Source organism: Protopterus annectens, chromosome 17.part0, assembly GCF_019279795.1.
Source record: "Protopterus annectens isolate FY-2018-M chromosome 17.part0, PAN1.0, whole genome shotgun sequence".
NCBI classification, from domain to species: Eukaryota; Metazoa; Chordata; order Ceratodontiformes; family Protopteridae; genus Protopterus; species Protopterus annectens.
In genome coordinates this window covers 723,518,887-723,541,483 of record NC_056751.1, presented here as the reverse complement: position 1 = coordinate 723,541,483, position 22,597 = coordinate 723,518,887, and the positions used below count along the sequence as shown (strand labels likewise).

General features: G+C 37.5%; 1 protein-coding gene across 2 annotated transcripts in view; it reads right to left on the bottom strand.

Annotated features, from left to right (window-relative positions):
• LOC122791812 (signaling lymphocytic activation molecule-like) overlaps positions 1–22,597 on the bottom strand; it is a 528,221-nt gene that overhangs the window by 161,494 nt on the left and 344,130 nt on the right. For both annotated transcript variants that reach the window (XM_044059767.1, XM_044059768.1), the window contains one exon: positions 714–778. In XM_044059767.1, coding sequence (XP_043915702.1) covers positions 714–778 — 65 coding nt within the window. The remainder of the gene's footprint in view (positions 1–713; positions 779–22,597) is intronic.

Genomic DNA, 22,597 nt, shown 5'->3' with positions numbered 1-22,597 from the left:
TGGAAGGCTTGTTAATTTGTCAACAAAAGTAATTGAAGGCACATTTGGGGTGGGAGTTTCTGTACAAGTGTGTTTGAGTTAGGGATATAGTAGGAGTTGGATAAGGGGATAGGCTTAGGGTTTTTTGAGAGTTTTTGTGTTTTGCACTTAGAGGAAAAGTTAGTTAAGATAAAAGCTTTTAGTGTATGTATCAGTGTTTGCAGGTAATGGAATAGATTTTAGTGTATGAGTGTTTGCAGCTTAGAGTTAGAGTTAAGGTTAGGTAAGGGCATATGCGTGTGCGTGTGTGTGTGCTTGTATGGTGAGTGTACAAGCTTTCTTGTGGTGTAGTGGTACTGTTAAACAGAATGTTTTTATAAAGCAAGGTGCATGGCTACAGTTAGGGTCAGGGTTAGAGTTCATATGCAGGTGAAGCAGGAAGCAAAAGGTGGTGATGTATGAAAACTCCTTATGCTGTCAGTTATTGATTTAGCAAAGAACAATCTAAACAGTAGATTCTGAGCTATGAAACAAGATAAAGGATCTTATATTTAATTAGCAAACAGCAAATCAGCTATAAAATAGTTATAATTCATGACACGTCATAAAACAATTCACTGGCATTCATATTTTATTTTATACAAAATACAAATATTTTACAAATAACAGTTTACTAAAAATGTGTTAAAAGAGTAAGCTTTTATTGTTTCTTAGTAAATGTAACCAATACCTACCTGAATTCCATCAGCTTTGTTATTTGGAATGGTATCATAATATGTGTTTATGTCATCGCGTCTACCTTTAAGTGAAAGAAAAATGCAACAGCATTAAAACTGAAGATACTGACTGGACTAAAACAACTAATTGCATTTATTATTACCTACATACTCTAGAATTATCCATTATATACAGCTTATATCTAGTGACAAAACATCAGATCATTTTACATCCGTTTTTGATTAACCCACATTGCCGCCAACTAGTCACTGGAGAAGGGTTGAAGAGGTAATATGTGGGTTGAAACTACAAATGGCTGCTAAATAGCAGGTTGGATGTTCATCCTTTAGCATCAGTTGGAAAAAATATAGTTACATAAAAATAAAGTGCACATGGTAAGATCGAGCAATTGATTGCAGGGTATTATAACCTCCAGATCCCCAGAGAATCAGGCTCTATAGAAGAAGCTGTAATTTAATAAAAAATAAGGACAAGGAGTCCTAGTGATGGAATGGGAATGGGAATATGAAGTTTTAGGGATTTTAGTCAATGAGGATCATGACAGAAAAGCAATAGAAAAAGTTGTTTAAATGGTTGGAGAGGTGAAGAACTTATAGGCAGCTAATATGAGAATTTCAATTAGTAAGTACCAAATATTCACTAAAAGTAAAACATATTTGCTTCCTTAAAAATATAGTAGCAAATGCTGTGCTTCAGTTACTTAGCAAACTAAAAAGAAAGTGACATTTGTGTCTTCAAATTAGTTTAAAGTGAACGTAGAGAAAGTGATTCGATTCAACTGAATGGATTGGATCTCCAGTATTTTTAACTTCTCCGAATATTAAACAATATCAGAGAAAGTTATAGTAGTTAAGGGGGGAGGGGGAAGCTCAGCTGCATTCATGTCCATTTAATGGAAAGGGCTGGGTAGATCACATTTGTTTTTAATGTAAACTGAAGACAGATAAGCAACATGCACTCCAGCAGTGGGAGATACCTGACTATTCCAGGATGGCAGTCATTATTCCGGCAGGAAGAACATGCCTCAAAATCATAGATGTCTGTGTGTGTGTGTGTGTGTGGGGGGGGGTACTTCTTATGGTGCATGCACTGATGTGACTGCTCTAGTGGCTATCCTAACACCTGCAAGGGAAACACAGCCACTCTCATACAAGAGGTGAACTTATTACAATAGGTGACATGAAAGCACCCCGTCACAATGGTGAGCTGTGTCACTGTACAGCATCATGCATAGGTACTGCGGGTAAACCCACAAATGTAGAGGGCAGTGGTGGCCCTGTTTCAAAAGCTGATGACCAGACAGCTGTGATGATATAAGAACACATGTTATGAGCCAGGCAGAATAGGTGCACCCTGTCCTGATGCCAGTTGAAGCACATACACTGATTCAGGTAGGCTGAGGAGCATCACCCCACTATTTGCATGCTCATCTTACTTATGTACTCCTGTGCAGGACATTCCAGCAGGCACATGATAACCAAATAACCAATCACATGATAACCAACCAAGACATAGTCACATTTAACCAATGGGCCTTTGGGGCCCCGGAACAACGGCTGCAATATGTTCAAAGCTATTACAGAAGTTTCAGGCTTTATCTTGTGTATCTAACTATAATTATGCAGCTGTAAATGAACTGTGGCAATACTTTACATCCTCATACAAATTCCTTGCAGCTACATACTTCAACATATGTGCAAAGCCATTGGCTAGCACTTTGTTGGTGACCTCTGTGTACCACCCTTTTCATAGTTCCCAGTCCATGGCTGCATATGATGTGGTCCTGGTATGATGGCTATGCTTGTACACCTTCCATGTCATACTTTGTCTCCACTGTTACTCACTGTGCACACTTTGAAAACCTAATACTCTGTTATTGCCCTCAGTGCACCATGAATTCCATGGCACCCAACCTGTGGCTGTATATTGTGAATGCTTGCAATGTCTGCTGCTATGCTAGTGACCTTTTTGCACTATGCATGCTTGGCACCAAGTGCAGAGCTGAATATTGTGTGTATTTGGAATATGCATTGTTCTGCTGGTAATGTCTACATACCACCTATGGCATACACCTTATCTCTGACTGAATACTGTGTGCATTTGGAACACCTAGCTCAACTGTCAACCTGTGACCTCTCTATACTGCTTGTATTGTTGCTTCCAGTCTATGGCTAATTACTAAATGTGACTGGGATAGCTAGTGCTCTTTTGGTGACCCCTGTGTTCCTCTCTGTCCATGCTTACTGAGTTTGCTCAAAATACCTTGCATTTTACATGTGACAGTTCTGCTCGTTCTGTGCCATGGACCTGTGTACAGCTGTATATGGTATGCACCTGGAATAGTTAACAATATGCTCACAGCCTGTGTAAATACAATAGTGTATTGTCCTAGTCATAGATATGAGAAATACATTCATATATTGCCTGCTTAGTACTCGTAACAAATTCTTACATTGTTTATACTCGAATGGTAAATTCATAGATATTTTATGTCGTAACCTCATAGCTATATGTCACGAACATACAGTGCCCTGTCATGTCCCGCTGCACTTTCAGTGTCCTTCATAATGCATGCCATATATACATTCTGTACAACATTTATGTGTGTGTGTGTGTGTGTAATTGCTTGTTTGTTTACAAGCACCACTTGCATTGTCTTTCATTACTGGGGCAGATATATGCCTTTCTCTGTAGTTATCTCTGATTTTTTGCCAGTAAGATATTAACCTTAGACAGTCTCCAAACATTAGTGAGGCTCTTGACATTGCTGTGTATTGCAGACACATCGTATTTGCAGTTCTTGGGCTGATGTCCCATATGACTAACAATGTGTGAGGTGTACTATGATAGGTGATTCACATGCAACACACATGCTACTCTGAAAATTATATGCCATCTAGCTGTAGACATTTGACACATATGGAAGCAAGGCAGTCTGCAATAGTGTTTTACTCTCACTTGCCCACTGTGACATGCACACACACACACACACACACCCCTACCAGAGTCATCTGTTGTATATGGAACACCTTTGACTCTATGTGTGAAACATGCACTGGACCTGTTGACAACCTAGAGCCAACATGTCTCTTTATGGAAGACTAAGAGCGACTTGCATCCTCCCTGTGTCATATTTCAGTTTCTTACGGTGTGTATGAAAAAGGTGGATTGTGGTGCTTGATTTTTCTAAACAGATATTATCTGTATGAAGCATTGTACCCAATGTGTGTGTGTCTGTGCATGTGTTTGTGTGCGTGTGTGTGTCTTTGTTTGTGTTAGTGTATGTGTGTGTGTTTGTGTGTGTTGGTGGGTGTAAACATAAACATGGACATAACATTTGGTGACATGTTCTTCTTAGCAGTTATGTCACTAAAACTTTTGCTTACTGTTAGATGTACCACTAGGACTTGCATCCATCCATTCATTCAAAATAACATTTCAGACATGGATCCTCTTGCATTACTTTGCCTTTCATGCCACTGCAGTGGGACAATGGGTGTGGATGCATGCCTCTTTTCATGTATGTTAACGATTTGTCATATTTTCTGGATGCACCCCTTGTGGCTCTCCAGCAGAACATCTGCAGCCAGCACTAGGAGGAGGCATGTCAGGTTGATGCAATTATGTGCATCAGGAAATGGAGGATGTGATGATCACTTTTGTATGAGTCAGCCCATACCAGCAGGGCCAGAAAACTAAAGAGCACACTGGTAAGCTGTCAAACCACAGCTCTTATCTGATGGCAATGAATGTCACTACAGGCTATGTTACAACACACTTAAGCTGTTTATACTACAAGATGCTCTTGGAGTATGGCTATCCCCTGGACTTTACTTTCACCACTCTTAAAAGTATGCAGTGCACCCCTCAGCATCATTACACTTATGGTTCATATAGCACCTTCATAAAGGAGCATCCACATACGTAAAGGCAGCAGAAGTTTCTAACACTGTTGTGACTGTGGATAATAATTAGATATCTGGCATCATACACTGGGTGCAATCACTGTTGTATCTGGTATAAGCTGATTAGGAATCTCAGTCATTTATAGTTCTGGAATGCAGGCAAAGGATTTTATGAAGCACTTATTCACAAATAGTACTTTTATGGGATGTTAGTATGGTCAGTCACACGCTAATTCAATAAAGCCAAAATGGTCAAGAGTGCAAGGCCATTATACAAAACACAGTAAAGGTCTGAGATTTTACATCCTCACAGTTAATTATACTAGGAGACTGTAAGGGGTATAGGGGCTTTGATGCATGTTAAAATACAGTATTTTCATTTTATATACCAGTGTTAACCAGACAAGCTTCCCTAAATCAGTTTTTGACAGACTACCCACTATTCAACCTTTTTATATAATAGATCTATGAAACCCATAAGAAGGAAGGATAAACGATGTCTGTAACTGATGTATAGTCTATAATTGTTATAAAGTTCAGAGAAACTTCAAACAAGGAATGACTAAGACCATGATTTAAAGGGGAGAGGCATGCCTCCAATAACTTGCTAATGATTATGATGTAGTAATGCAACAACAACAACAACAAATATACCAAACAAAACAAGCAGAAGCTGCACTCATACCAACACTAATATGTGGTTTTGTTCTTTTCCAATTCTAGTTTCACTTTGCAGCTTTAAACAATGTACTTAAGTGGAAGCTGCCACTTCCCCTATTGCAAAATGCTTTTCTTTAGTGCTGTAACACAAACTATACTATCTCTGTGGAACAGATCAGCTTCTGACTAAACACTGTTTGCTTCCTACTCAGATGTCTCACTTTATCAGCAATGCAGAATGAATTACACCAATGTTTAGGCCTAACTGGAAGTATGTCAGAACTGTTACAAAAAGCTGCTTCATATAATTTTGCATCAGCAACATTTTGTGACGTGAGTATTATTATTTTTTATTTTTGCTTCACTTCACTTGTATCTTGATTCTCCTCATAGGAATCTATCTCACAGCATCTTATGCTACTATCTTAATTGTTCCAGAAAATACCATGTAAGAAGTCTCACATTTCTGTTGTGAAATCTTCAAAATCAGACACAGCATTGTCCTGGTGCAATAGACTAAGAAAATTGGTCGTAGACGTTATGTAAGCAAATTCGATATTCTCTGCCACCATTTAGTTCCATTGTTTGTCACACTCTTTAAAGCAGTCCCAGGACAAGTTTTAGCCACCCTGTTATTACTACAAATAACTTCTTCATACTGTGATACTTCTGCATGCAATCCGGTACCACCTTCTGTGATCTTTATCAATAAGTATGATTGTTATCACAAAGGATTAAGGCTGCCAATCATTAATAAACTGCTTTCTATAGCCAAAAGTACAAGGTTTAATTCTAGCACCACTATATGCCTAATGTGTGATTCTGAGCACAGCATTTAATCAGTCATTGTGCTTCTGATGTCCTCCTACAAAGGGATGTTCATGTCCAGTGGTCTTGCCTGGCTAATAAATAAAGTATAGCAAGTCCAGTTACTAGCAGCTACCAAGTAATAATTTTATAACTTATTGGACTTTTGTAAGTGGTTGCCAGATAATGTCTCAGAAGCCAAACTTGTGTCAAACACCTTATCATCTAGTGATATTTGTGCAAACTATAGTGAAATTCAGGATGCATTATTCCTGTCAGACTGAAAGCTTATTATATACAAGGCAGAACTAGCCTCATGAATCCCTGCCTTTATGGGTTGTAATTCTGCTGTTTCTATGATCTGGCTAAACATTAGTTTAACCAGTCTGTTTCTAAAACTGTCTGCACAAGAAATATAGCAATAAATAAATACCTCTAAGTAATTCTTTCATCCAGTCAATGGAGTCCTGGTGCTACCATATAATGCTATTGGTGTTAAATTGAACCAGTTGGTCTCTATTGCTCCTAGCCATCCATGCACAAGCACCACTGCCTCCAGGATAATATAAGATCATGATTCATAGATATATCAAATAGCACTTGGAGGATTAGTACAGTCACTCAGTCATTAAGACAGTCACCTCATTTCTCCTGTCCGGCATCCAGCCTTCGTCTGTGGTCATTACTTGTTTGACAGCTGCATCCTCTCCTTTCACTTTTGTGGACTTTCTTTGGACACTCCAATATCATGCCCCCTCCCAAAATGTATACATTTGACTAACTACCCTTATAATTACCCCTTGCCAATATGGTCTAGGTCTTCACTGAAAAGACTCATAGATGGACCAGTTAATTTATGTCATTAACAAATGAATACATTAAAATTACTTCAAAGACAATGTTGATTCTGTATCCTATATAATCAGTTTAAGGACACTATTAACATCAGATAGAAAATGTATATAGAAAAAAATAGACGGCTGAAGTTGGTCTTCCCTCCCTCATCATGTCCGGGGCATATTAAATGGTTCTACAATGGAAATAACCACAACACTTCAAAAGCAGCACATCATGCCACCAATTACTTCAATTCACAAGCAACATCTCGTAACTTTGCTAAATATGTCTTTCTTCTCCTCCTGCTGTACACAATCAGGTTAAATGTATTGCTCTGCCCTGAAGTAACATATGAATGCAGTGGTGCCTTATTCACGGATTACATTTCATCAAAATCTTCCCACTTCAGTCATTTCATTCATTGTTCCTGCTTCTTCTGCATCATAGTTTCAGAGGAAGTCAATTCTATCATGGTGCTAAATGGATGTAAGACAGAAACTAATATTGGACAGGATGGCTGCCTGCCACAAGATGCAAGCAAACACTCATACAATGGCAAAACACTTACTGGCAATTGGAAAGCTGACCAGTCTACCTAATGTATGTCTTAGGGATGTGGAAAGAAACTAGAGCACCAAGCAAAACCCTATAAAAACACAAGGAGAACCTACAGATTCCACACAAAAGGTAACCCAGTCAGGAACATAAATGGAACATTGTGTGATGTCAGCTTTCAAACCTGCATGCAGAGTCTAAAAAGAGGTCTGTTCTCAAACTTTGATAAGCTGCATTTAACAGCAAATTTAGGAATGGGTCCTAGATTGAAACATTAATATACTTTCAAGAAAATCCATTAATGATAATAATGTCTATACACAAACAAGGCCTACATGGGCATGTATATTTCCTCATCCCCATTTTAGAGTAGTAGTGTACATAATAAATAACCAAGACAAAAAATGTATATACATATGTCAATCAACACAGATTCCTCCCATCATGTTAACATAGCTCCACAAAGGAAAAATGCATATGAAGGCACTTTATATTTTCGGTCAATACTTGCACAGAACTTTATAGACAGCTGCAGTTTTCAATGTTCCATATTATCTAGGTATTTGCTGGATAAACAGAATCCCAACTAAGAAAAAAATCCAAAAACAACTGACAGTGTCACATAATCTCTGTTAATGTACTTCTCCCAAGAACTGAACATGGACTGTCTACGATTTCCTTTCTCTTCCCTGATAATACAAAAAATAATTACAAAAAAAATGGATATTCGTTTTCATCAATGCCATCAACACTAAGCTTGCCTTTTTTTAAGTTAAGAAACATGACTACATGTAATTGCCATGTTATATAGTTAGTTTGGTTCAGTATTGCCACAGGGACAGCAACATATTATCTTTTCCATCCAATACCTCATTTGATAACTTTTTTTTGCAGCAATAAAAGTTAAAAGAAACATTCTGCAAAATCATTTGTAGCAGCATCTCCAAGTGCACTGGAGGAATGACCAATTCTATTTCATGTAAGAAAATGAGACTTTTCAACAGCAAATTGGAGAACATTATCTCTTAACTATGTGTTGAGGCAATTAATACAAAACAGACTATTTTCTGAAATCTACTGATTGTGGCTTGAAATATAATTGTAAGCATTTGAAATATTTGTACCCATGTACAGAATGTATTGCAATAATCAAGAATCTTCTCTAAAATCAATGTGCAACCTTTGTGTAAATACCACTGTAAATGTTTAGGAATGAAGTGTTCTTGCCATGGCAGCTTTTGTTCAATTTGTCAGAGTTCATGTTCTTTTCAAGTATTTCATTTGTGGATCTAGCTTTGGCCAAAAACAAACTTGTAAGACAAAGTCTTCATAGTTCCTCAATACGTAACATATGATTCCTCTAATACTATTTTTCTGAGTCTCCAGGGATAATTTTTCTCCAAAGAACACAAACATTTGCCATAGAAAATGAAAATCTTCTGTTATACTTTTTCTTATCTACCTGAACAGGCCACCCTTACATTCCTTATCTTAATATTAAAACATTCTTGTTTCACCTTTCACTGCAGTGTCCTGTATGCAATTCTCTACAACCCCGCTGTTACTCTGAGTCCTTCCGTCTTTTACCACACTAGAAGTTTCTGATAATGGACCTCTCTACAGTTCTGTGCCATTTGGAGTTATGATACTCAATGTAATAGTCATTGTGAAGATTGGACAAAGACAGGTGAAAGCTGCCAGCCTAGTCAAATAGAATTTGATACATAATTCTATCAACTGTATAAATAAATCTAAAATACAGGCTTGTGTTTTTAAATGTAAGAAAACACTGTAAAATGTAAACTTCAAGATTGTTGCAACATTGTCATCTGCTGTAAGGAGAACCAAGCCAAGTATTTCAAATGTGTCTTTTAAAGTTGAACTGATGTCGAATGAAGTCTTAATAAACTTTATTATTCTCCACAGTCTACTTGTTGCTGGCTATTATTACTTTTTATGCTACTTGTATTTGCCGTGCAACTTCCTACGTGCAGGGGAACTTTATTTCGATACTTCTATCCATAGCCCATGATATTCCCTTTGCATGTCACATGGGCATAAAATGTACAAAGAGGTGTATTATGCAGAACTTCTATTGGCCTGGAATTTCCAGAGATGTAACAGGGTACTGCAGGACCTGTGAGCAGTGCCAAAAGGTAGGCAAGGCAGGAGACAAGGTGAGAGCTCCTTTGATGCCTTTGCCTGTGACTGAGGAGCCATTTCAAAGGGTAGCTATAGATATTGTGGGTCCTCTGAGTACCCCAAGTTCCACAGGGAAAACGTATATCCTAGTTATTGTAGATTATGCTACACGATACCCTGAGGCAGTGGCTTTGTCCTCCATTGAGGCCAAGAAGGTGGCAAATGTTTTGCTAGAGATTTTCAGCAGGGTAGGTTTCCCATAGGAAATACTGTCTGACAGAGGTGCCAATTTTATGTCAGACCTACCAGCTTGTCTGCGGAAGTCCTGTGGGGTGAAGCACATGAAGACCACCCCCTACCATCTCCAGACTAATGGTCTTGTTGAGAGGTTGAACTCTACAATCAAGTCCATGCTATGGGCATTTGCAGATCGGTTTAAGAGGGAGTGATGCAAATATTTGCCCCATCTGTTGTTTGCTTACAGAGAGGTTCCCCAGGAATCCACATGTTTTTCATTCTTTCAGTTGCTGTATGGGCATAGGGTCAGGGGACCTCTAGATTTAATTTGAGATGAGTGGGAAGGTGAGAGTGAGTCTCACAAGGAGTAAGTTGTGGCATATGTCCTGAACCTCAGGACAAGGCTCAGGGAACTCATGGGTCTGGCCCAGGGGAACCTGGCAGAATCCCAACAACAGAAAAAGGTGTGTTATGACAGGAATGCTCGAGCTAGAGAGTATGCTGTAGGGCAGCAGGTGATGGTTCTCATTCCTGTCAGACACAACAAGTTGCAAGCAGCTTGGGAGGGACCCTACAAGGTGGAAAGAAAGGTAAGTGATGTTAACTACATGGTGGAAGTGCTAGGCAGATGGCAGGGGCACAAATTGTACCATGTTAACATGATGAAACCTTACCATGATAGAGAGGCCCTTGTGCTGAGCATTTGCAGTGGATTGCAGGAAGAGTCTGAGCGAGATCTTGTGACTGATCTCCTCAGTGAGGCTCGGGCTGACACCTCGGTGGAAGGGTTAGCAATGTCCCAGCAGCTATCTCCTACCCAGGTTCGAGAAATCCGAGCAGTGTTGCAGGAATTTGGGGACATGTTCACTTGGAAACCAGGGTGCACCCACCTGGTGCAGCACTAGATGAATACAGAGCCCCAAAGGCCGATTAGGCAGGCCCCTTATAGGGTGCCTGATAGAGTCAAACAGGCTCTGAGGGAAGAGGTACAGGAGATGTTGGAACTAGGGGTAATTCAAGAGTCCAACAGTCCCTGGGCCTTGCCAGTAGTGTTGGTGCCAAAGAAGGATGGCAACACCAGGTTCTGTGTGGATTACAGGAAATTAAATAGTCACACAGAGTGAGATGCTTACCCCATGCCCAGGACAGATGAGACCCTAGAGCAGCTGGGTGGGGCTAAGTATCTTACAACCACTGATCTTACCAAGGGTTACTGGCAGATGCCCTTGACTCCCAGTGCTAGAGAGATCAGCCTTTGTGACTCTTTTTGGCTTGTATGAGTTTACAAAGATGCCCTTTGGGATGAAGAATGCCACAGTGACTTTCCAGAGGCTGGTAGATAATATCCTAACAGGAGCAGGAGGGTTTGCCCTTGCTTACCTGGATGATATTGCTATCTACAGCCATTCCTGGCAAAAGCACCTTCAACATGTCAGGGAGGTGCTGGGCAGACTACAGAGGGCATGGTTGACCATTAAGTTGAGTAAATGTCAGGTGGGTATGGCAGAAGTCTCCTCCCTAGGACATAGAGTGGGGAGTGGTAAGATAAAGCCAGAACCTGCCAAAGTGGAAGCCATTCAGGCATGGCCTGTGCCTGTTACCAAAAAGCAGGTGACGGCATTCTTAGGGACAGCAGGGTACTACAGAAAGTCCGTTCCCAATTATAGTACCATAGCTGCTCCCCTCACAGACCTGATAAGGAAGAACAGGCCAGATAAGGTAGTGTGGATCCCACCATGTGAGCAGGCATTTCAGAAGCTTAAGGAAGCTTTGGGAGGACCCCCTGTGTTAGCCAGTCCAGACTATAGCAAATAATTTGTTGTGCAGGTGGATGCTTCAAACTATGGGGTGGAGGCTGTACTTAGCCAGATTTCTTCAGAGAGCGAAGAGCACCCAGTGGTTTATCTCAGTCATAGGCTCAAACCCAGGGAGGAATACTATGCAGCGGTAGAAAAGGAATGTGTAGCCATAGTGTGGGCACTACAAAAATTTCAGTCATATCTGTATGGAAGAAAATTCACTTAGATGACAGATTACAACCCTCTAACATGGTTAAACAGAGCCATTCAGCAAAATTCCAAGTTGCTAAGATGGAGCCTGGGGTTGCAAGCATATGATATGTCAGTGCAGCACCACAGTGGGAGTAGCAATGCCAATGCAGATAGGCTCTCAAGACAGGGAATGGGATGAGGTACACCAAGATAGACCTGACACTCTCAAGTGATGTTTCTCAAGGGGCACTTGAAAAACTAGCTTGAGTTCCCAGGGGGGGGGGATATGTGAAGATTGGACAAAGACAGACAAGGCTGCCAGCCTAATCAAATATAATTTGATACATAATTCTATCAACTGTATAAATAACTATAAAATACAGGCTTGTGTTTTTAAATGTAAGAAAACACTGTAAAATGTGAACTTCAAGATTGTTGCAACATTGCCATCTGCTGTAAGGAAAACCAAGCCAAGTATTTCATACGTGCCTTTTAAAGTTGAAAAGATCTTATGAATCTCTTTAATGTTTTACAAGTCGGATCCAGCATGTCTGGATGAAGGTTTCATGCCCATTGTTTTAAGGCTAAAGTTTATGACCAGAATTTACATGTGGATGGTGCTTTACTGCTCTGGTTTCTGCTAGAGTATACATGTGAAATGTCTTTTATTGTTGTAAGTTTCTGAGCAGGTGTTAGATTGCTAAATAATGCAGATTGTGGCCTGACAACTCAGACCAGGTGTCAAGATGATGCAGTATGGATACTGGGAAAACCTAAGTGTCAAAATGATATAATTTGGGAGGGCCTCAGCAAAGCTGTTGGTTAGTGTTTAAAAACTATTGTTCAGGGAGAGACTGGGAGCTTTTTGACTTTGGAAATCTAACTCAGCACTTTGCCTTATGCTCACATGTAAGTTTTAGCACTGTGATTTCTTGTAGGAATAGTTAAAGCTAAAAAAGATTAATTAGGTATTTTTCTTTGAAATCAGATCTTTCCTACTGTATTGTTTTACATATTTCTGTGTGATCTCTGAACTTGAGTAGTGTTGTACTGTAGTAGTTTTGTCTTGTGTTTTAATTATTTATTATTAAATATTTTAAAAACCTTTACCTGTGGCTGGTTTATGTAGAGCTAATTTAAGCTCTATATTACACTGCATAATTTTTAGAGTTTACTGTCTAAGTCACTCCAGATAAGCTTTGACTGCTTAGCTATACTACCATTGGATTATAATATTACACAGTAATAATTGGATACCCTTTTAAGGGCCTTTTAGTAGCTAATAATTTTTAACTGGGTGGTGGCAGGAATTACTACCATATGGTCTGGGTAATAGGGGCACAGCTGGAGAACCTGTGCCAGCCTTTTCCCAGGAGGGTCTTTGTGGTTGTATAACCTCTTGTCAAAGTGTGTGTATGTATCAGCTACCTGGGCAGGGAGACGAAGCACTGGCTGGATAGAGAGGGTACTGGAGGTTTTAGCATGCCCAGTTAGGCTGATATCTGGACCCTATAGCTGTGCCAGGTGGGGAGTCTTATTGGGGACCTGGTGAGCAAGGGAGCAACCAGCCCCAGATTGACTGTGATCTCTGTGTGCACTTAAGGGAAATTGTACTTTACTGTGTGTATTAGTTATCCTTTCCTCTTCTCAGAGACAACCTCCCTGGTGTTAGTGGTGAGGATTGAGGATCCCTGATTGCTGGGCCAGGGCACGGTTGTCACAGTCATGCAGAAATGAAATAATACCTTCACATGTGCTGCTGAATGCAGATACAATAATGCCCATCACAGGACATGTGAAGTCGCCATGCAGACAGACCTTTAAGCTATTACAAAAGATGGTAACTGCTGTTTGTGTCTGATGCCTACTTTGTCCTTCTATCTCACAGGTACTGGTGGACTGTTTATTGCCTTTCAGTGTGTGAATATTTCCTGTCTGTAGAAGCTCACTGTTCCTGAGTAGGTATACTATATTGAATTATGCCTACAATACAATGTGTAGAGATATCATATGCTAATATGAGGGGTAGTTTCTGATCACAAACACTTTATCACATTATTCCTTCTTTACATCTCTTAAATGCATTTGTTTTCTTCAGTCTCCATTGCCATGTTACCTGTTCCTTCAATAATCAAAATAAGTATGTCAAGTATATACTTCTGTTAGGCATAATACACTTTCCCTAGTAGTTCACTAAGCAAAAAATGTTTAACTCATTCATGTATGTCAGAAGTGCATACCTCATGAATAGCCTTAATGTGCCCCTAAAAAAGATGAATAACATCTTTGTAGTGCATGGAGTGCCATGATTACATCCAAAAACTGCTAAATTACATCCTGGTTCAACACTACTCTAGTTCCAGACCTGGCTTTAATAACACTTACAGGGGTGCTTAACAGTTATTAAGCACCCCCTACATGCTGTGAACATAAGCCTGCTCTAAAACAGACAGCACTGACCAGTAAATAGCAGCAGGAAGACATGAAACAGCTTTGTTTCAACTGCAGTTTCTGCCTGCTGTCTGCTGAAGTCCACATGGCATTTTGAATTAAACTGCTTCCCATAGACAGGGAATACATATGAACATCAACCATTCCCATCATTTAAAAGCATCAAAGCATGTCATTTTTTTATCTTACTTTTTAATAGGCAGTAGTACATGGAGCAAATACATCTCCATGCACTACAAAGAATTATGAGTGGATCAACAATCATAACAAACTATTATGTGTTCTCAATGTAATTCACTTTTCAACCATCACTCTTGAGGTGAATTTATTGGCATCCATGTTGTGAACACATAACAAGTGGGTTATGATCACCAGCCTGATCACAATATTTTATGTTACGATAACCAGCCCAAGCACAATCCTCTATGTTCTGATCATTAGCCCAGTCATAATCCTCTATATTATGATCACCAGCCAAGTCATAATCTTCTATGTTATGATTATCAACTTGATCATAATCCTCTATGTTATGATCACAAACCCAATTATAATCCTCTGTATTACGATCACCAGTCTAGTCATAATCCTCTATGTTATGATCACAAACCCAATCATAATCATCTGTGTTATGATCACCAGCCTAGTTATAATCCTCTATGTTAGGATCACCACCCTGATCATAATGCTGTATGTTATATGCATATGGTCCAGACACTTTACTTGTGACTTGGCAAATACGCATTTTGATTGACTTGCTGTTACTCATACTCACAGGCTTTGCAATACTTTCAACAATTTTCATGTTCAGACTCAATTTCACTACTAACCAAACATAATCAGGGGATATTTTAATAAGTTTTGCATAATACTCTAAAATTGTGATGGTACATAACTAAAATCAAATAGCAGTCTTTTATAGACAAACTTTGATGACAATTTACCATTACATATTTTTTAGATTTATCATCCAGCAACACTTTCTGAACTTAGCTGCAGCTATCAGCCTGCCCAACTGCTGTATAGTATCTGATACATCCCTTTATATATAACATGGATAACAGTGAACCTGCAGTTATGATGCATATGAATATAATTATCATGCACATGAACAGAATTGCCCCTCTTTATAAGTGAAACAACAGATGCAACCCATTCACTATTTTCACAAAAGTGGTTTAACTCTTTTCTAATGTTTCCAACTCTTTTCTTTTTCAAATATTTTTTTTATTGTAAATAACTAGGAGTGACTTGAGGAACTTTGGAGAACATTTGAGTATGTCAGGATACTATATTTATTAAAGCACTGTGTACATAGTTTCTCCTGTCTCACTTCAGCATATATTTTTACCTTCCCAACAGTGTCTTTATTTCTTTCAACACACTTTGATTTACTATCTCATTATGTTTCCAGTTTAAAACAAGCATCAATGTGCTTCCCTCATAACTCTGAACCATCCCATTTCACCACAAGTAATTGTAGTTTTTTTTCTTTTGCTCTTCACGGTACGTAGACTGTAGCAGTAATCTGGTTCAGTACTGAAAACAACTGTCCAGCACACACTTTAAGTTTATATGTTGTAGCTTGGTTTTGTTGTTGGAGACTGGTTTCTTTAGAAATACAGACTGCAACTAGTTGTTGACAATAATAGACACAACCAACAAATGGACAATCTCCGTGTTTAATTTTTATATACATCATCCAATACAAAGGTAGATGTAAACACTTCCTTATCTTTATCATTTGACAGTGAAAATAGCAGTGCTTCCATTTCTTTTTTAGATTTGTACCTGGCATTCTTTTCATGAAAGCCCTTACTTTTAAAATACACTGCTGCTTGATATGATATGCATCTTCTTCTGTTCCAGTTTTCCCAATTTAGTGGATCTTGCTTCTTTAAAAGACAGACTTATGGGTTATGTTTTTGTTTATTCCAGCATTTTCCCCTCTTTTTGGCTACTCCTTGCATTTCAACTACATGTGCTGTGTCAACCAATACCTTCCTTGACTGCTTCTTATCTGAGTTTGTAATTTGAATACTCAGAGAAATCTCAAAATCATTTGTAAGTGCTACATTTTATTCATGTAGCAGTTTTTCCTTGACATATTTTACTAGAAATATTACAAATAAATCTTTCTGTTAGTACTTCATTCCAGTTTCCACTAAATCCACAATTTACTGTACACTGTTTCACCTCACCAGCATGCTGAATGCATTTTCATTAACATTGTGATTGTCATGATTAAAATGAAATTAATCTGCTATAATCAAATGTTTGGCTTCAAAATAACCATCTAATATTTCACTTCTTGTAATTTTTATTTTATTTTATTTTTCTTTCAATAGGTTAATCAAGATTCAAAGAAACTGATACGTGGAAGTACTCACTACAATCACAAATGTTGCCACATACTTTCCCTCAAAAATATCATTCACAGTAAAAAAAAAAAATGCTCATGCTTCTCAACCTATGCTGACTACAATTCCAAAGATAAATTTGTAAGTTCTTCCAAATGAATCACAGTCAGTTCAACATGAACATTTTAATGCATGTTTTTTATATTTTCTCTTTGATGTATTACAAAGACAAACAACACACATGATGACCATATGTAATTATTATGAGTGCTTTATTGCCAGATAACTGTCATAATGAGCTGTCACATTTTATAGTGCATTGTATGTCCCTTCTGATGCTTCATGTTACCAAATAACAGAAATAGAAGGTAGATATGCTGCAGTTCCTTAGTCAAAGGCTAGCAGGTGACAAGTAGAAGGGGCATATTTTCTTGTTTTCCTACAGTGTAAATGGATGGGAGACATTTAGATAATTTAAGCATCTCTAGGGATTATCTTTCAAGTTTCAATAACACAAGAGATTGGGCTTTTTGATGCCTTTACTGGTACCAAAGATCATTGCCTTATTTCTATCAGCTGATTATCAGTTGCTTTCATAAAAACACATATGAGCCTGGTAGCCGCAGTCAATAAACAATTAAGAGCCATGGTAGACTATGTAGTAGTTCTTGGATTAGAAAATGAAATACAAATTTTACTTAGAAGAGTTTCACTCCCTTTTATTTAGTGGACCTGTTTCACTTATTCAACACTATATAAATGTATACGGACACTACATAAAAATTCTGGGCTGGAGATGTTGGAGGTGCAGCCTGTGGGTACTATAAAGTCAAATAAATGTGTTTTTTGCCTTTTGATACAGCAGGGAGACCCATACAGTAGGTGCTAACAAAATCCTTTATGATCATGTAGCCAGAATTACTTTATTATTTAGTTACAAGCTCCAAGGTCTGGGTATCACCGGCTGAACAGGTAGCATACCCACCTTTGGTGCTGTATGATCTAAAGGCTTGTGGGTACTATACTCACCCCAGGTGACTGGATTAATTTTCCATTACTGACACTCCTAAGGATACCATCCTTCACACAAGACATTAAAGCAAGGGCTCATTTGTATAAATTGGTGCTAAAAGATCTCATGGTGTTACTCAAAAAAGAGTAGGTATCTAATTTAGAAATGTACATATATATATTCACATTGATAAATCTTTCATATTTACATATTTACAAATTTTGTCACTCAATATTACACATTCCTTTTATAAAAAAATAAATACTTTACATATTGCCCACCCCATCATTCAGTTCACAACCATAATTTTCTACCTTTTTCATAGCTCTCAGTCCTGTTTTTTGATATACAAAAATTCAGCACAGTAAACTTTCCAAATATAAAAAATGCATGCAACAATGTGTTTAATACCTTTGCAGGACCCCTATGCAATCACAATAATAGTTATATCTTTTACCGTTTTCTGCCAAATATCATTACTCTTCCCCCAAAACATCTTTACTCTTTATACAGTCCAGAAAAATGTGATTTACAGTTTCTTCCTCATTACATTTATTACATTTTCTCCCTTCACTGAACATTTTTTATGACAATCTCCATAAAAATATCCCTACTTTCACACAAACACATACATCAATCACACACGCACACACACGCACACATACACACACACACACACACACACACACACACACACACACACACACACACACACACACACACACACACACATATATATATGAGTACTTACAATGTCCAAAACTCCCAAATGTTAACGTTGATGTCAACACATCCAAACTGAAAAAACAAATGTTGTCATTACCTTTTGACCATAACCATTCATTTACAATCAGTAAGACCCATTATATCTTATGAGCAGTTTTCAAGAAAAGTTATCATTTTGGCTGGAATTCCACAAGCATATAATATTTCTAACATTTTCCATGACTGATGTTATTGAAAGCTTTCAATATATCATGAACAATCATTTTTCCCTCTAAGTCTCCCTGTCTTATAGTATTTGCTGCTTCCTTAGTAAACATCTTGATATCCTTCCCTTTAACACTATACTTTGTTTCCTAAAACATCTTTAACAATATCAGTAAAACTCTCCTGCAACATACCAATTATGAGTATTTAATCTAAATTTCCTAAAGTAATTGGCCTACAATATATTAAGTTTTTCCTACTTTTTTTTTCAGCTGCTTTTTCAGTCCCAGGCAAATTTCTTCATTATCCAGACCCTTAAGGAACCACTCCTGACCAACCTGCCCACAATGATTATCCCACAGCAGTAACACACTTCAAAGTACCCTAATGTGTCTCTTACTCCCCCCCTCATCATTTATCACGTATGTCAAATATTGTACAATATTAACATCATTTAATAAAACTCACACCTTCCACACCCAATTCTACAAACCCCTTTCATTAAAAGTTTTCTTTACAAAGTGAATATTTTTACATACACTCTGAAAACACATTCATCATTTGTGTGCTAATGTCCACTTTACACTGCAAATAACATTTATATGCAAAATAAAAGTAGTGTAAATGAAAATGTGCTCATTCCATGAGTAATGTTGTCTCTTAGTTTCCAACTTAGTCATAAATAAGTTCAAATGATTTAAAAGTTAGGTCAGAAAACTTTCATTCTCCAACTGAATTAAGGAATGAATGTGTGCAGTAAATCTCAAGACAGCAACTAAATTGTCCCACACAAGATAATGACCCAGTTTAGTGTCTTTTTAGGAGATATTCCTACCAATTTAAGCATTTTCTCTGAAGATCGTGTTCCAATCTTTGTTCAATGGCTGCAGCAACAACCACATAATGCCTTCTTTAATTTGGCTCATTTCCTGATTCACTCTTCACTGTCCTCATCAGTATGTAGTATGCTCATTCCAACATTTTCTGAATCTGATTGAGTAATTCCATCATTGATTGAAAGTTCCTCCCCATTTCAAACAACTCCTCAAAACTGCTTTACCTTATTGGACCGTGACAAATCGGTTTTCAGTCTGGACTCAAATTTATTCATCACTCATTGTTCTCTAAGCCATTTCCACCAAAGTCAGTCATGATGACTAAAGACTGTAACACACATTTTTTACAATTTTGTATTTGTAGTCTTTACACCTTTTTGGGCGGCCACGGTGGTGCAGTGGTTAGCATTGCCACCTCACAGCAAGAGGTTCTCCGGTTCGATCCTCGGCTGGGGTGCCTTCTGAGTCTGCATGTCCTCCCTGTGGCATCCCAAAGACATGCTGCAGGTGGATTGGACACTCTAAATTGGCCCTAGGTGTGCGTGTGAGTGTGCCTTCTGTGGAAGGTTGGGCGCCGGGCTGGCAACTCGACACCGTAAAACTCCACTGCCATTCAATGTGCGAACAGGTGATCCGCTGGCGACTAAACGGGGGAAAAAGCGAAAGCTGAAAAAAGAAAGAAGAAGAAGAAGTCTTTACACCTTTTTCATACCAACAATATTTACACTTTTCATATTGTCAGATTTATGTTTATCACATTAACTAAATTCCCTTATTTCTTTTAATTTTCAATATCTGTTTTACCTTTTAACCTCTCCCTAAATCATCAGCTTCTCTATTTTTATTATTAAGTAATCCATCATATCTTTTCCACAATACCCATATTGCTACACATATTTGTCTTATTTATCGATTCCATTTCCTTCCTTTCTCATATTTTCCCTACAATATCATATTCATGCTTATATTTTTGACTCATTTCCATTTATACTCATTCTGAAAACTTTCTACAGAGCATTTCATACTTTTTACATATCCTCTAGTAATTTATATTTCATATTACCTTGTACTGGTATCCATCTAGCACATGTATACACAAAAAAATAATTCACCTCACACAACATTTCAAATCTTTTTTCTACTATTTTTCATGACATTCATTACATCTTACATTAATTATTTCTATTGATATACTGAGTAATACTTTTCATGAATTCACCTTCAACTTTCCTGCTTTTTATATTTTTCTTTCCCCTTTATTTTCCACATTTCTTAATGTTTGACATATAACATTCTCCCATAATTTTATTTCTTGCTCCTTCACATCTCTTATTGCTCAAAAAGATGTATAGATGACAAATTTATTATAGCATTTTTTAAACTTTGATTTTATTCTTCTTTGCCATTATATATCACTCCTTTTTTACTGTGTTTAAGCTTGACTCCCAAATAAAGCTGAACAATATTTCTAATAGTTCCTTTTTCCAGCTGGAAACATATACTCAAGTTATGTTAGATTTTCCAATATATACTTAATTAACATACATACTTTTTTTCAAAATGACAAAATTTTCCCCAAATACAATCACTTTTTAATTTTTTCCAGTATCTCCCTCCATTGTCCAATTATACATTTATATTCTCCAAATTTCACAACTAATAAACTTATCTTTGTTTCTAGTGTAATATAGCCAAGGAATTTTCTTGATTTCACCAAATCAGTGACTATTTGACTGGTTTGATTTGTAGTCCAGCTTTTTAAACAATTGTTAATCCTCACCACAATTTCACTAAAAGAAACCTTACTGTAAGCCATAATAACATCGGTGCTGCAATTCCTTTCTCCATCTGCAATCTTGCTCCTCTCATTCCACAATGACATTTTTATATGATTGTATTTATCACTAATACAAAATGGGACATACTCAAGGTAGATATTTGTGGAACTCCTCTGTTATTTTTCTTCCCAGTCATTAATTTAATATGACTTTCACCTATGACTTTAGATAACACATGCTTATTACATTCACTACTGTTTACCCAACCTCATATTCCTCTAATGTCCTCCACATTGCCTAATAGCTCATGTTATCAAATGATTTGGCTACATCACTTGTTACTAATCTTATCTTTTTTTTTCTCTTAAAATAGTATCTAATACCTTTTAGCATTTTTTGACATTTCCTTCACCTCTCTTCTCTTTATCCCCTATGGCATTGTACAATACTTTCTGCATCCTTTTTGCATTATTTTTATAAAAAAATATAATCTGTATTTCCAGGTGTTATTGGCCTACGTTTTCATCTTTTCTTTTATTTATATATCTTCATTGGTTTACAGTTTCTTCTAATACTCCTTGTTTAATTTTCTATTCTTTTTCTTGCCCTTTTCCAACATCATTTTCACATTTCCATTTTCCCTTCTTCCTTTTCTTTTTTATAGCATCTCCTTACAAATTTTCACCTACTTCCATAAGTTCTTCCTGTTTATATTTTATATTGCCTTTCTCATCTATTATTCTATCTGCCTTCCTTTCCAAATAGAGGCAAGTCCTTATTAGAGAAATCTCCAAAGGTTTAATTAGGTAAAGGTGATTTTACGTGGGTGTGTGGAAAGGATTACCTTTCTCCATAACTTCAAGAAAATAATCAATAATTGACTTTTTCCCTGTAGCCAGCAATGTTAATAGGCTGCATTACTTGTCTTTTACCTTACAATGTCTTTAAGCCTCTCAAAAATATTTAGACAATTTGCATCTAAGAAACAAAGTTTCAGTTTAATTATTTGTGTGGTATACACCTTACTTGAATTACAAAGTCTTTCTTAAGGTATACCAGTTTTATTAATACAGCATCTTTCCAGTCCTATTCCTAGACATTGTAGAATTTAAATGAACCCTCCCATTCTGGATTTCTCCATGTTCTAGAGTAGATTCTCTGACTACTTTATTCTGAGCACCCCCAGTAGAAAAAACCCTCTAAGCTTTCCACAGATATCAATGAAGTATATTGCATTGTTATATTGTTGTATTATGTTGATATTGTATATCCTGTTAACTTACAAAAGAATTTTCAGTGAGTGCAATTTTACAAAAATAAGTCATGCAAAGTCACATTTAGTGAACCTCAGGTGTTTTTTTCTATGAGGCAAGCCCCTTTCA